This window comes from Molothrus aeneus, chromosome 4 (genome assembly GCF_037042795.1).
Source record: "Molothrus aeneus isolate 106 chromosome 4, BPBGC_Maene_1.0, whole genome shotgun sequence".
In the NCBI taxonomy this organism is placed as follows: Eukaryota; Metazoa; Chordata; class Aves; order Passeriformes; family Icteridae; genus Molothrus; species Molothrus aeneus.
Genome location: NC_089649.1, coordinates 13,304,518 through 13,319,127, shown reverse-complemented (window position 1 = coordinate 13,319,127; position 14,610 = coordinate 13,304,518). Strand labels below are relative to the sequence as shown.

At 46.4% G+C, this 14,610-nt stretch overlaps 1 protein-coding gene across 1 annotated transcript; it reads left to right on the top strand.

Moving 5' to 3' along the window:
* Positions 1-504: 504 nt before the first annotated feature.
* HPSE (heparanase) lies at positions 505-12,911 on the top strand. Its single transcript, XM_066547951.1, is given in 14 exon segments — positions 505-576; positions 578-653; positions 656-833; positions 2,344-2,489; positions 3,487-3,612; positions 3,969-4,142; positions 4,596-4,767; positions 5,276-5,323; positions 6,703-6,796; positions 7,420-7,526; positions 8,037-8,151; positions 9,766-9,884; positions 10,015-10,161; positions 10,945-12,911. Coding segments are annotated over 14 exon segments (1,734 nt in total). The 3' UTR covers positions 11,105-12,911.
* Positions 12,912-14,610: the final 1,699 nt, after the last annotated feature.

The window sequence follows — 14,610 nt, the reverse complement described above, 5'->3', positions numbered from 1 at the left end:
TGACAGGCCTCCCCGGCAAGGTCAGCTGCTGCCAAAGGAGGAGTTTTGGTACGGACTGGACTCTGCAGGGAGCACCTAGGGGGCAGACCCAGAGCCTGCCTGAAACCTTTTGGTAACAGTAATTCCAAGTTTCATACCTCTGCAATTAGGACAAACTTGTTCCAACAGTATGGACTGTTGCAACAGTCAGGTTTCAGCCTGACAGGGCTCTGTGCTGCTGGGAGTCGGTTTCCCGCAGTGATGGCCGCAGAAGGGGCTCCAGCCTGACATCCCAGCCCTGGAGAGGCAGCGTTCAGTCCTGTAGACATTTTCCAGACCGCTGGTTGTACACGGAAATGCCCAGGGCCGCCCGGGCAGGGCGGGATGTTGGAGGAGGCGGCTTCAAGGCTGCGAAGGTGTGAGCAGGAAAGGAGCCGGCTGTAAACACAGGTTCATTTTGCAATGGTTGAGGCGTTTGGGTAACACCGGGTGTCGGGCGTCTTGCTGCTAATTTGAGGCTCGAAGATGCTGTTGGAGCTCTTCCAGAGGCTGAGAAAGGTCCTGCTCACGCCAGCGCGGTTCTTCCCGGCGGGGAGTGGAGCGCTGCAGCTCCGGGCCCGCCCTCCGAGCTCCTCGGGGTGGTGCCGGCGGCGTCGGCGCGGCGGGCCAGGAGCGGGGATGCTGCCGCTGCTGCCTCTCCTGCTGCTGCCGCCGGTGCTGGCCGAGGGGCACCGGGCGGCGATGCTGCGGATGGGGCTCCGGGACAGCCCCCGAGGGGAGGTGAGCCCGGCTTTCCTCTCCCTCACCCTGGATGCCAGCCTCGCCCGGGACCCGCGCTATGTCGCCTTGCTCAGGTGAGTCGCCTCTCGCCCAGCTGGGCAAAGGGGAAAGGGTCTTCGGGGGGAGGAGCGGGACATTCCGGCAAACGCGCTGCGGAGCGAGCTGGGGGGAACGGGGAGTCCCTCACCCCCAGAAATGGGGTCGGGGAGAGGCTGCTGGATCCCGTCTGCTTCGGGGCTCACGAATTCCGTCCTGCCAGGGCAGAAGGCGGTACCTTCCCCAGGTGCCAGCCGCGCCGGCCCCTTTGTGCTCGGGGAAGGAGGGGCTGACATAGGGGGATGCAGGGAAAACTCAGCTCGAGAATTAGCCTGGTAGAGGAGCTGCTTTGCCAGCAGAAAAAAAAAAAAAAAAAAAAAAAAAAAAAAAAAAAAAAAAAAAGAGAGAGAAGGAAACAGATGGAATTGCGGTTGTTTGCCCTCGAGAAATGGAGGCTTCAGGGTGTCCTTATCGCCCTCCGCAAGCACCGGAAAGGAGGTTGTAGTGAGGTGTGGGTCAGTCTCTTCCAGCTAACAACTGACTGGAAGAGAGGAAACGGCCTCAGTTGTACCAGGGGGGCTTCAGATTGGATATTAAGAAAAATTTCTTCACTGAGAGGGTAATCATGCATTGGAATAGGCCATGCAGGGAAGCAGATGGTGGATTCACCATCCATTAAAGTGTTCAAAAAACGTGTGGATCCTCCAGTCCTGCTTTCCTACTACTTGCACGTTTTTGTCCTCACTGAGCTGGTGAGAAAGGTGTCACCAGCTTTACTGGAAAGTGCTCAGGTCTCCAACATCCAGCCCTATCTTCACACCTTGGGGTTCAGCCTGAGGCCAGCCCTGCCACCATGAGGAGCAGGAAGTACTTGGTGGCCTCTAATCTGCTGTTTGTCACCACGGAGCAGATAGCGCCTAACATGCCCAGTGGCCTCCAAAGCCTTGTGGCTTCCCCCAGAGAAGGCTGGCTGTCAGGTGCTGCACATCCTGTATGGAATGTGAACAAGTCACAGTCATGTTCTTTTGTACACCTGCTTTGATGGAATTAACACCTGTCCCAGCAAGGACTCTTAATCTCCCTTGGGTACAAAGGCAATTGCTTTGGCAGTTGTGATGGAAGCTGGGGCTGATGATGTAAAGTCAGTTTTGTGCTCCAATTCTCACAGGACATTTATGTTGGTGTTGCACAAACAAAACCAAAAAATCTAGGGGAGGAGGATGTGTAGGATGAAAAAAAACAAGACTGTTTTAAAGTTTTGCCTTACTTTGCCCCCAGGATTTGGCTCCCTGCTGATGTTCCCTCAGGTATGTTCTCCCCTTGTTGCCCATTACACGCTCTCCTGACTCACTTGGCCATCAGCATCCCTTTTGTACAGTGCAGAGGGCTGGAATGCAGATCCCAGTAAGCCATCATGAATTCCTTGAGGCTACTGGGTAGCCCCAGGTCACCTACTGCAGCATGTTCCTCAAAGTGCTTGCCATGTTTACCCTCTACACAGTCTGCATAAATATAGTGGTTTCCTATTTCTTGGTATTCCCTCCTCAGCAATTCCAAGCTGCGTGCCCTGGCAGCGGCCCTGTCCCCAGGTTTCCTGAGGTTTGGTGGCACTGAGACAGACTTTCTTATCTTTGATCCCAACAAGGATTCAACCTCAGAAGAAAAAATCCTCTGGGAATTTCAGGCACAGCAAGGTAAAGTGGGCATCAACTTGTCAGACTTGAAACCATCCTGGGTTTTGGAGGGTCTTTGACACAGGCTGAGGATGCTGCAAGGGCACAGCAGGAGCACTGGGGACCCTCCACAGTCTCAGTATTGCTATCATCCATGGAGAGGAGACCTGTGGATCTCAGCATGGTTTTTGGGAAGAGCTGTGCCAGCTGTGGGAAATTGAGAAAGGATATAGGGGAACTTGTATCTTCTCTGGCATCTCCTGAGACTCTCCCTTTGCTGCCCTCTGCTCCCTGCAGCAATCTTGGGAGTTCCCTCACTATCTGGAAGATGGTCGAGTTCAGCTCAGAAGCTGTGGCTTCATTATGAAAATTAAGGAACAGATGGAAGAAATAACCTGAGAAGAACAGAGTGTTCAATCTCTCTCCCAAAACCAGAGAGCTTGGCTGGGGGTGTAGCCTTGCCCTCCTGTTGCTTTGACAGGGCAAATGCAAACCTGATGGAGCCCTGTCAACTGTGTGAGCTTGGTATTTTCTCTTTGAGCTTAGCAAAAGTGTCAAGAGGTGTTTCAAATAAAAAAAATCCTGTATATTCCTGTGGCACGTAGCACAATTGTGCAATCCTACATTACTGTACAACCAGTGATGCTCAGTTTTGAAGTCAAGTGGTACTTTTCCCTCATAGCACTTTGCTAAGTAGCCACTTCCTGTGACTCTGGCTCACGCCTTCTTCTCTGGTTATGGCCTGTTCCTGGTTTGCATGCCAAGAAAAAACATAAGCTTTGAAGGAAACGTGTCTTATGGCTCCGGCCAGTGAGCCATGTGGGGAAGTTGCACTTTCCCCTGCATGAGATGGCCAGTGCAGGAAGCATTGCCCTGTTCCTGCCACACCATTGCATGCCAGGTTGGCTTATCTGCTCCTCAAGCATCGCAGCCTATGCTTCGTCAGCTCACTGGAACAAGGGTTTGCTGGCTGTTGCAGTGAGGAGTTAATTCCTATCAACCTCCTTCTGTCCTACAGAGGCTTGTGGCTTGAGGCCTGCATTTGCTGCTGTTGAGAAGGTGCTGCTGGCCCAATGGCCCAGCCAGGAGAAGCTGATTCTTGCTGAACAGAACCGGAAAAAGCACAAAAATACCACCATTACAAGTAAGACTTAAACAGGGGGATGCAGTTCTCTGCCCCACAGTTAGAGGGCCATAGGCTATTAGGAGCTGAAACCACTGAAAAAGAAATACTTCACCCACTTTGAAAAATATTCAGAGAACTCTTTTTCTACTGTTTGCCATCCCACATTTAATAGCATTCAGCTGCAGGGGTTGGGAGGTTCTCAAAGCTTGCAAGATGTGTAGTGAGGCCTGACCTCTTCTGTCTGGCTGGGAAAGTTTGGCACATCTGCAGCATCAGGCTAACTAAATACAGGCAGTACAGATTGTTGCTTGGCCAGAGCTCAACTACCATGCTCTAACCTTGAGATAAACACCCCTCCTTTCTCCTCTGTGCAGAAAATACACTGGATATTCTCTACAGCTTTGCAAACTGCTCAGGGTTTCACCTGATCTTTGGACTCAATGCCTTGCTGCGGAAAGGTGGCTTGCAGTGGGACAGCTCAAATGCCCAGGCACTGCTGGACTACTGTGCTTCCCAGAGGTACAACATCTCCTGGGAACTAGGGAATGGTAAGTGCTTGTTGGCCAGACCAGCCGTCACCTAGAAAAGTACCACCAGAGGGTGTGGGCTAGTAACTTTGGATATTTTGGATGATGGCACATCAAGGTAAGGTGATGTTTTATAAAGAGACATTAAGGTTTTAATTTGCAGGGGGATTTTACAAAAAGGCAAAATGAAATTATTAAATTGAGATGATTTTGCTGCTCCTGTCAGGGCTTTGAGATGAGGTGAACAGTCCCCCACAAGGTGCAGGATGTGACCTATGGCTGGGACAGAGTCCTAGAGAGCAGCATGCTATATCCCCCAAGCTTTTGGTTTCATGCTCACCTTCATATATTTCACCCACACTATGCCAGATCAGGTGAAGCCTTAGGAAACTGGTGCTTCCCATGTAAATGGAACTGCCCTATTTTGTGCCCCAGAAATAGAGTGGGGTGTTGATGTGCATGTGTCTTCCTCAGAGCCCAACAGCTTCAGGAAGAAATCTGGCATCCACATTGATGGCTTCCAGCTGGGGCAAGATTTTATTCACTTACGCCAACTGCTGAATAACTATGCCCTCTATCAGCATGCCAAGCTCTATGGCCCTGATGTTGGGCAGCCCCGAAAGCACACGCGGAGACTGCTCAGAAGGTAGGAGTGTGAGGTGCCAGCAGCATTCCCTGGAGTGGGGCAGATGTGGAGAATTGTGGCTTGTCTCGCCCTATATGCAGGAGGCATGAAGAGGCTTTAAGGCAGGGGTTGAACGATTTTTTTTACCTTGACAGATGACAATTATAATCTTACCTGCATGCTTGAGTTCAAGGCCTGAATACTCAGCCAGGTAAAACTCAGCTGCTGGAAGTACATCAGTGGTCCACACATTTTCCCATTGAGTACTGGCTCTAGGGTTGTGCTAACAAGGGCTTTTAAAAAACACCCACATGTTATACAAAGGTCAATTCATCCTCCCAGCAACCTGCTGAGGAAGCCAGGCTGCCCAAAGCCTGCTTAAAAGCCACAGCAAGCCTGGCCCCCAAGCATTCACCATCAGTACTGCCAGCTGTGGGGAGAGGGGAGGGCTGTGCATGGTGTTGCACTAGTGGGAGGGCATGACTGGTACTGCTAATCCCCTGTCCTCCACCATTCCCTCTGGTTACAGCTTCCTGAAATCGGGAGGGAAGGTGATCGACTCTGTCACATGGCACCAGTAAGTACCATTTGGATACCACTGTCACTCTGATTACTGCCTCATTTTCTTTAAAAAATGTCAATTTTAACAGAATTATCAATCTCAACAGAAAAGAGTGGGGTGAAATGCCCCTTTTGACAGTTTCTCAGGGGCCTCTCCACGAAGTTCTGTGTTCAGAAAGGAGATGAACTGAGGGAGAACATTACAGAAATGCTGAATCCTCCAAAGGGTCTACTTGGTGCAGAGACCCAAAAGCAGTGGTAGGGGTTTGTCACGGGGAATGCAACATGTGCCAGATGATAATTTTGTTTGCTCTATTTACATCTAGTTGATATGAAGAAAAAGCCCTGTAGGTCTGGCTGACCCCTGTCCATGGAGAAGTGCCAGCAGCTCCTCCTGCTCCCTTGAGTTTGCTCTTGGAGTAATTTCAGGCTCTGTGTGGGTAACTCACCCTCAGATCCCACGTGCAGTGCAAACAGCACTGGCACCTGGCCCTTTGCTCCTGTGCAGTGACTTTGATTGGTAGGTTTAAAGTGCTCACAGTGACAGTGGAGTAAACTGGCCTCAGGGCCATGAACTCCACATGTTTGAAAGTCATTTCCATGCGGAGGCAGTTTTCTTTTCAGAGTCAAAAGCAGGACATGACATGCAGCAGTCAGCCAACACTGAGAAAAGATGTACATACTAATTTTTTATATATATGTACACCTACATCAATTATCTATGTATTTTGAGCTGCTAGAAAGGCATGAAACATGTCCTTTCCCCTTCCTGGGCTGTTGTTAACTCATTTAGGATTATCAGGTTTTAGCTTCCTCTTGTGGCTGGAAGGCTTCAGCTGTTTTTGGTCAGACTGAGTGATAGCAGGATGAACTGCAAAAACCACCATTCCAATTTATTTGGACAAACAAGACTTAAAAGCTCTTCTGCTCATGGTGGAGGGCACCATTTACGCCATAGGGATGCCCATATTTCATCTCCCTCCAAGTGGCCAAAATATTCCAGCAGATGGACAGATGCTGTGAGCTGATATTTTTAATATATAACTTGATAGAGTAAAGCAAGTAATCACATAGACTCCTCAACAGGAGAAGACTTACAGAAGCTGGCTCTTGGTGATGTTTTCCTTATTCTTAATAAATAGATGCAAACAAACCTATTACTTCTGCTGGTGGATATTTCTGTGATATCCTGACTCCACTGAGGTAATTATATCTTAAAGTCCCTTAAATACAAGTGACAGACCTACACATTTGGAAACAAAAAATTAAAAAGCACTGGACAGAAAAATCATGCTGTGGATAAATGTACCAATCAACTGAGCACTTTCAGTGGTGTTTTGTACCACTGGTGGTATTACTCCCTAATTTTGTCTATGTTTTTTCCCCAATTTTCAGTTACTATGTGAATGGACAGAGTGCAACAAGGGGGGATTTCTTGAGCCCTGAAGTGTTGGACACCTTTGCCACAGCCATATATGAAGTCCTGGAGGTGCCTTGTCCTGTTCAATTATTCCCATGTTCAGTTTCCAGGGGGTTAACAGAATCCAAAATAAAGCACTACTTCTTAATAGCGATAGACAGGGATACTCAAAGCTTGAGTTCTGCTGACATTGTATATTAAAAAAATAAAATTAAAATTAATGATACTAACAACAAATGAGCTCCAACTGTTCGCTATGCAGCAAACATGATGCCAGGTGCATCACACACCTACAACATTCTCATTTATTGATAATTACTCAGGGATGTTATTTATAGTTATCCCATGCCCCCAATGCTTTTTTTTTCCTTTTTTTTTTTTTTCTGAGATCCTGACAGCATTATAACTTAGAATATAGCACTACTTAGCATAAGAAGAACTATGAGACCTGGATTTTAGTGATGTTTGTCCTGTTTTATGTAGGTAGCAAGTTTGGGGTTTTTTCAGGTGGGAATGTAAATCTACTTCTAGTCCTTTCGATCCAAATTTCTGTGACATCCCATCTCAGAGTGTTATCCCTTAAATGTAAACATCCTAAGTAAACCTTTGGCTAAAACACAAAATATTTTTAATTTCAGTAGCCAAAAAATTAACTGTTGTCTCTTTGTCTTTCCTAATGCCGCACTGGCCAGATTGTTGGTCAGACTGTGCCGGACAAGAAGGTGTGGCTGGGAGAGACGAGTTCTGCCTACGGAGGAGGAGCTCCCAGATTGTCTAACACTTATGTTGCAGGTTTTATGTGAGTACTGTGTCCCAGATATGGGGAAATTATGCATTTTGACAGCTGAATGGGGCTGCCCCACAGGAGAAATGTGGCCTCCTCAGGCTTCCTGGGGAGTGGGAACAGTTTTTTCCATCCTATAAGACATGATGACTTTTTATCAGGGCATGGTGGGCCAGCAAGTCAAAGTCTGATAATGACAGGCAACCTTGTTGTTGGTGTGATGATTTCTCTCAGCCTTCAAACCCTTGGCCAGCTCAGGAGAACCTGCTGTCACTCCTTGTTTCCACCACCTACAAACAGGGGAATGGAGCAACTGTTCCCACCAACTTGGACTTCAAGGGGTGGACTGAAATTATTTTTTCATGTAATCAATGCAAGACTTGAAATTAGTTGTGTGCTTTTAAGGAAGTCAGCATCACTCACTAAGTTTTTTTTCCTGCTTCCCGATCTGGTTTGAGAGGGGCAACAGAGTACTGCTGAGGTCAGCGCTTTCATCTGCATGATATTTGCCTCATTTTTTGGCAGGTGGTTGGACAAACTCGGGCTTTCAGCCAGGCAGGGGATTGATGTGGTAATGAGACAGGTTTTCTTCGGGGCAGGGACCTATCACCTGGTGGACGCCAACTTTGAGCCTTTGCCGGTATGTAAACACCCCCTGAATGCACCTCTGCACAGGCAGCTCTGGCTGTGGAGGGACAAGTCAGCTATTTTAACAACACCTTTTTTTGCTTGGATGGTCACAGGTATCCTTGCACCTAAAGCTATCTCATGCTCCACTACAGGTTAATGTATTATTACATATATATGTATGCACACTAGATATTTACTCCAGCTGCAGAAACTGATTCGTGGGACAGGATGCTCTGGTTTGTACATAGAAGCTCCTGGATCTCACAAGGTTTTTCTGGATGGCTTGTTTTGGTTTGACTACTCCTCAGCTGAGTGATGTGTAGTTTATAAACAGCAGGAAAAAGAGATATTAAAATCAATTCTATTCCATGTGAAAACCAGGCCACCATGAAGTCAACACTCAAGTGTTATAGGTCATGAGCATATTCATCCTACAGTTGTGGCTGAGGGATAATTAAATTGAAATATACATTTAGCAGAGTTTGATTTATTAGGAAATATACTTTGCTATGATGAAACTTCATTATATGAACTATACATAGTTCTTGCAGAAACGGCACATTTCTTTGTACTACCAGCACTTAGATTGGGGTGAGAGGACGGCATCTTCCTTTTTAGATTTCCTCTCATTTTTCTGCTTCCAAATTGTGATTTTCACTGGTGGTCATAGAGCCAGCCTAAAAGAAAACCCAGCATACAGGGATTTTCCATCCTATTTGCTCAGCTGCTTCCTTTGCCAGAGGCTGCATCATCAGGCTTGTGACTCTGGGCTTTTCATTCCCTCATTTAAATAGATTTAATTTGGACTGAAACTGTGTGCCCTTTTCCTCACCTACAGAGAGTACAGATGTTAACCAAGCCAATAATGCTTCGGAGGCAGGGAAATCCAAACCCAGCTGTAGCTAGCTGGGAAATGAGGAAGCATATCAGTGTCAGAAGGTTGCATTTCCTTGCAGAGGGATACAGAATGAAGGCTGATAGCAAAAGTAACTTCCTGGGCTTGTGGTGAGTCAGAGGAGAAACACAATGGTTTTCCTCCTAAGAAAACCTCAAAGACCAACAAATGAGCTGGGAGAAGCTCTCTGAAAGCCAGGAAAGACCTGGAAAAAATGAGTCTGCACTGGGCATTGCCCTGCTCTGAGGCATCATCCTGGAGTGTCAGAGGATACATTTGTGACTCAGGTTTAGAAATCAATCCTGATACCTGTTCAGAAGTACAATGTTAAAGGGGTTAAAGTCTAGGACTTCCTTTCTGGTGCTGCACCTGTGCCTTAGGTACAACCTTTCCTGCAGGAAGGGCAGCTTACACTTGTACATTCAGTCCTGAGGTTCTCTGTACCCTTCAGAAGGGCATTTCGAAAGCACAATCTCTCCCTGACAGAGCTCTGAGAGTTCCCTATGAAGGGGAAAATGTGTCTAAGGTACCTTCTAAACACAGCTGCTCGCAGGCAGGGCTTCCCTTTTAGCATGGTGTGTGAATTTAAATAGATGTGAAAAGCTTGGTAAAGCAAAAAGCTATGGGGAAAACCCCTTGACATGAGCTTCAAAATTAAGGTTAGATTAAGCACTGTGTGGAGCACCTGGCATGTACACAAATGTTTCCATGTGTTCTTGTGCCTCCCAGGACTACTGGCTCTCACTGCTCTACAAGAAGCTGGTGGGTACCAAGGTGCTGCAGGTCAGCCTGGCAGGAGCCAACAAGAGGAAGCTCCGTGTCTACCTCCACTGCACAAGCAGCCACAAGTAAGCCTCCAGAAAGGGAGAAATAGCCTGGAAACTGAGCCCGTGGCCACCCCCAGGCCAACAGATGCCATTTGGGACACTGCAAGGTCACATATTATTCTGATCCCCACCACCTTCTCTTGCCTTGCAGCCCAAAGTACAGAGAAGGGGATGTGACACTGTTTGCCTTAAACCTCTACAATGTCACTCAACATTTGGAGCTACCAGATTACCTATCGAGCAAGCATGTGGATCAGTACCTCTTACTTCCTCATGGCAAAGAGAATATTCTTTCCAGGTAAGTTGCAATTCCTCCGGTCCCTGTGGAAAGACTGTGAGTAGGCTTAGATGGTCTTTAAAACCTCACCTTATTCAATTTGCAAGGGGAAAGAAGAGGTTACCATTCATTCATCTGGGGTTTTTTCAGTAAGATCTGACTTCTGTCAAATCAGCCTAAACTCAGGCTGCTGAAAGCTTACTAAGTTATAAGGACATTTACTTGATGTTAATTTGGAAGTTTATCCTAGCAGGTGTCAGTGTTCTGGACCAGCTGCTAAAGTCCTGGTTTGTTTTTTTGGTTTTTTTTTTTTTTTTTTTTTTTTTTTTTTGCACAAGCACAGGTATACTGCTTTCCCAAGTGCTAGCTCCTGATTTACAGCAACATGTTCAGACTTTGTATGTGGGTGGGACCTTTTTGTTGTCATTGTTAATGCATCCATAGGGAAAAGATCTGCTCTGTGGGCAAAAAAAAGAATATTGATATTTTCAGGAGAAAAAGCAATTTAAATTTGTACTTTTCAAAGCCTGTTTAGCTGTTGACCTTACTGGAAGAGAAAGAAATGTACTTTTAAATGTGCTTGTGCTACCACTCTGAAGGAGTCCTTGTAGTGGGAGTGCTGCAGATGTCTCTGTGTGTGTGTGTGTGTGTGTGTGTGTGTGTGTGTGTGTGTGTACACACACATTCAAGGGAAGTTTGGTTTGGCTTTGGGCTGAGTTAATGTTTACACTCAGGCCCAGAGCAGTTTGTACTCGATGGCAAACAGAGCACAGCTGCCCAAACAGTCTCTCTGTCCCTCTCCAGGTCTATTGAGCTGAACGGCCATGTGCTACGGATGCTGGATGATGAAACACTGCCAGAGCTTATGGAAAAGCCCCTTGGTCCTGGCAGACTGCTTGGCCTTCCAGCCTTCTCCTACGGCTTTTATGTTATCAAAAATGCCAAAGCTATTGCTTGCATTTAAAGGATAAATGTAAAGCATTTGCCTAGTAGGAAATTCTAATCCTAGAAATTCACATTTCTATCACGGGATTTAATTCTGGTAAAGGATGCAAATGTTGCAGCAGTAGTACAACTGTTAGCTGGGGAAGACTAAGGTCCCACTGGGTAACTGGTACAAGGAAGATTCCAGGAGAATTATCCAGGTGGAACAAGACCAGGCAGGTGCTGGTTTTGCTCTTGATCTAGCCTGTCACTGTGCTTGAGCATGGAACTCTTCTCCACATCACGCAGGGAGTTTCTCACATTACCTGGGGCTCTGCCTACCCAGGCACTGCAACTTCCCCTCTCCCTCCCCTTTCTGCAAGCACAGCTCCTAAAGCAGTTTCTTCAAAAGCTTGCCTTCAGAAAGGATAAGCAGGGTTTTTATTTGAGCTGTACAGCTGTGACCTCGCACTAGGTGGGGAAGCCTGAGAGGGGGTTGTGGTTGCTGAGGGTATCTTGGGCTGGAAAGTCTGGACACACAAAGCAAACCAAGGTCAGGGTGCTTGCAGGGGCAAAGGCCTTGCAGAGAAACCAGATCCTCTATTAGATTTGGGGAGACAACACACATTTTTCTCAAGCTAGGATTGTTCAGTCACAAGATGGAGCTGTGGCTCTGTGCTTTCCAAAGGCAAGTTGTTGATGCAGGAAATGCAGGCTGCTCCTGTAGGGTGGTCAAATTCTGCCATCACACACTTCTTCCCTGCATGAAAAGGAGAGGAGCCCACCAGGCCTTGGCAATAACCCTCTGTGCTCAGGAGGCTGCACAGTGAGTGCTCATGACTCTTCAACCTGCACCTCTCTGCAGGCAGTTGAGCTGGAAAGGACTTTCCTAAACCTATGCACAGGTAAAGCTCTCAAGCTCTCTCTGTTTTACACTCCCTAATGCACCCAGGTCTCTTTTGTTATGGGGAAATGGGATAGGAAAGACGCTGAGGAAGCCACTCACCCCTCAACCACCAGAGCTGCTATAGAGCATCCTGGGGACAGAAGTGCCCAGTCAGGCTGACATCCTTCCTACTGGAAAAACAGTGATTTTGGACAGAAATCCGTGTTGGTGGTGGCTTTTCTCCCCAGCTGAGCCTTCCCCATGCACACCCTGTTGCAGTTGGCTGTGCCAGCAATAGCTCCCTGTGGCACACAGGCTGCTGATCCCCAGGGCAACAAAAAGCCTAGGAGAGTAGTGAGGCCTTCTGCATATATTTATTTGCATCTACTTTTCTTGAAGGTACGTAACCCACACCACTCTCAATGCCTTATATTTATGAGCACAGCAGAGAAGAACAACCCCACACTACTGTACCTCCCTTTTTAAGCTTTAAAAAGATGCTACTAGCTACATGGGGTTTAATGCAGGGCAGGGAACCTTTTTTAATGAGATGACTTTCAAAACTGATGTACTTTTGTAGCTGTGATGAAAACCTGCACACTAAAAAGGTTATGTGTCAGTGTGTCAAAGGAGTGTGTGCATCCATGGAGCAGATGCATTCTGTGAAGGGTTATGTATCAGGGGATGACATAGATCAGAAACGAGGAAGGCTGAGTTTGTTTACATTGTCTAAGTTCCATAACAGAAGCAAAGAGAGTGTAAGATGGAAAGTCTTACATACAGTCAACAAAAAGTTAATAATATATTATTATTATTATTGTAAAAATGTAAGTTGCAACTAAAACATCAAAGTTATTATTTACCTGGTAGCTTCTTTTTAGAACTTTTCTAAAAATGTTGTTTATTCCAATGCTTGTGAGTTTTGTATTTGAAGATTTTAATTAAAGCAATTTATACCAACTTTTGGCAATCTTAATCTTTTTTAAGACTCCTTTTTGACATGCTGATACCAGGACACTCCCTACTTTTCTTTTGGTCATAACTACCTGTGCTGTTTTTTATTATCAATAAGAGTACCCAAGTACACAAAAATGAAAGAAATCCTACACAGGTTGGTGTGTTTCAGTTGTGTTTGCCAACCAGTTCAGAAGCTGTCCACCCACTGTGACTCAGATGTGATACATGCGCTGCTGACTGGCACACAGGAACTATCAGGAGGGGCCCCGGGATGTTTGTGCATGCAAATGACAGCTGCTGCCAAGCATGTCTCCTCTCTGAGCCCTGTTCTTGATGGTGGGGAGAGGAGGTTTGATTTACAGCTCAGTAACTACCTTTCTCTTTACAAGGTACTGCACATCAAGCTAATAGCTACTGTTAGCTCTACACAAACAGAGCAAGAGGGACAAAAGTGCAGGGACTGGGAAAGATGCTGGATCCCAGCACTCCAAGGAAGCTATGGTCTGAAAGAGACGTGAACATCACCCTCACAGGACCAATGCCTGCCCCACCCTTATCTCTGGGGCTTTTATTCCTCTGTGAATGTCGTAAACCTCGGGGGGCTGAATCGCATTCATATTTCACTTCCTCCTGCTAGTCAGCATCTTGGGAAATTAAAGTTCAAAATGGTTTCCATTGTTTTCTACCAGTGTGTGAGTGATTCAAGCTGAAGGAAGTGTATAATGCAAAAGAATTTATACTCTAGAGGGACAATGAACTCCCCAAGGAATCTTTTAGCAGCAGATCTGAGGACACAGACACTGAAACCATGCCATGAAAAGCAAAGGTTTTATGGTTCTGTCCTCTGCTCTCTGGTTTGTGCAATAACTCATTGGTTGGTGCTATGACCCTGAAGGTGAGGTAACTGAGGTTCTTGTTAATGGGTCCCTTGGGGTAGAGAAGAGTGAAATGACACATGAATGACCAGTGTTTATGTATAGCAGGTTTAATTTAGAACTATGGAAAGGAAGTATGCAGCCATTTTGGGTATTATCTATGGAAATATAACCATAGAAAATATAAAGATAGAATTTAAGAAAATATATAAGGAAAAGAAAGAGAAAGGACAAGACAGTGGGAAGATATGAAGGGAATGAGAAGAATGTGTCTTTACAAACAAACTGTGAGCATGCCTGTAGGAAAAGCTAGATGCTGATAGGTGAAAGAAGCAACGGGAGTAACCATAAATTTCAGACAGAGACTTCCTCATCTAAGGCCGTATTAAAATCCTGGACTTAGAGATACAAAGAAAAGGCGGCGGGGGGGTGTGGAGTGTGTGTGCATACTAGAAGGAGATTTGTATTAGGTGATTTGGACAGCCTGTACCTCCCAAGTACCTCAGTCAATGGGGAAAGGAAGAGGGTCATGTGGCCGGGAACATAGGATTAAAAGAAAGCTACGTCCTCCAAAAACTTGAGAGGCGCCACGAGAATGCCCATGCCCCCCCCCCCCCCCTTTTTTTTTGGAATAAAGACAGAGGACTTCTCTGTCTCCTTTTTGGACATAAACCTCTGGTGCTGTGAATTTTTCTGCACAGATAACACCACCTCTGGACCCAGCAACAAGACTTAATTGATGCATTGAATTTTCATGCGTGATGATCGCAGTCTTGATCCATCAGGGGTGGCGGAAGCCCCTGAAACATGAAGTTCAATGGGTTAATA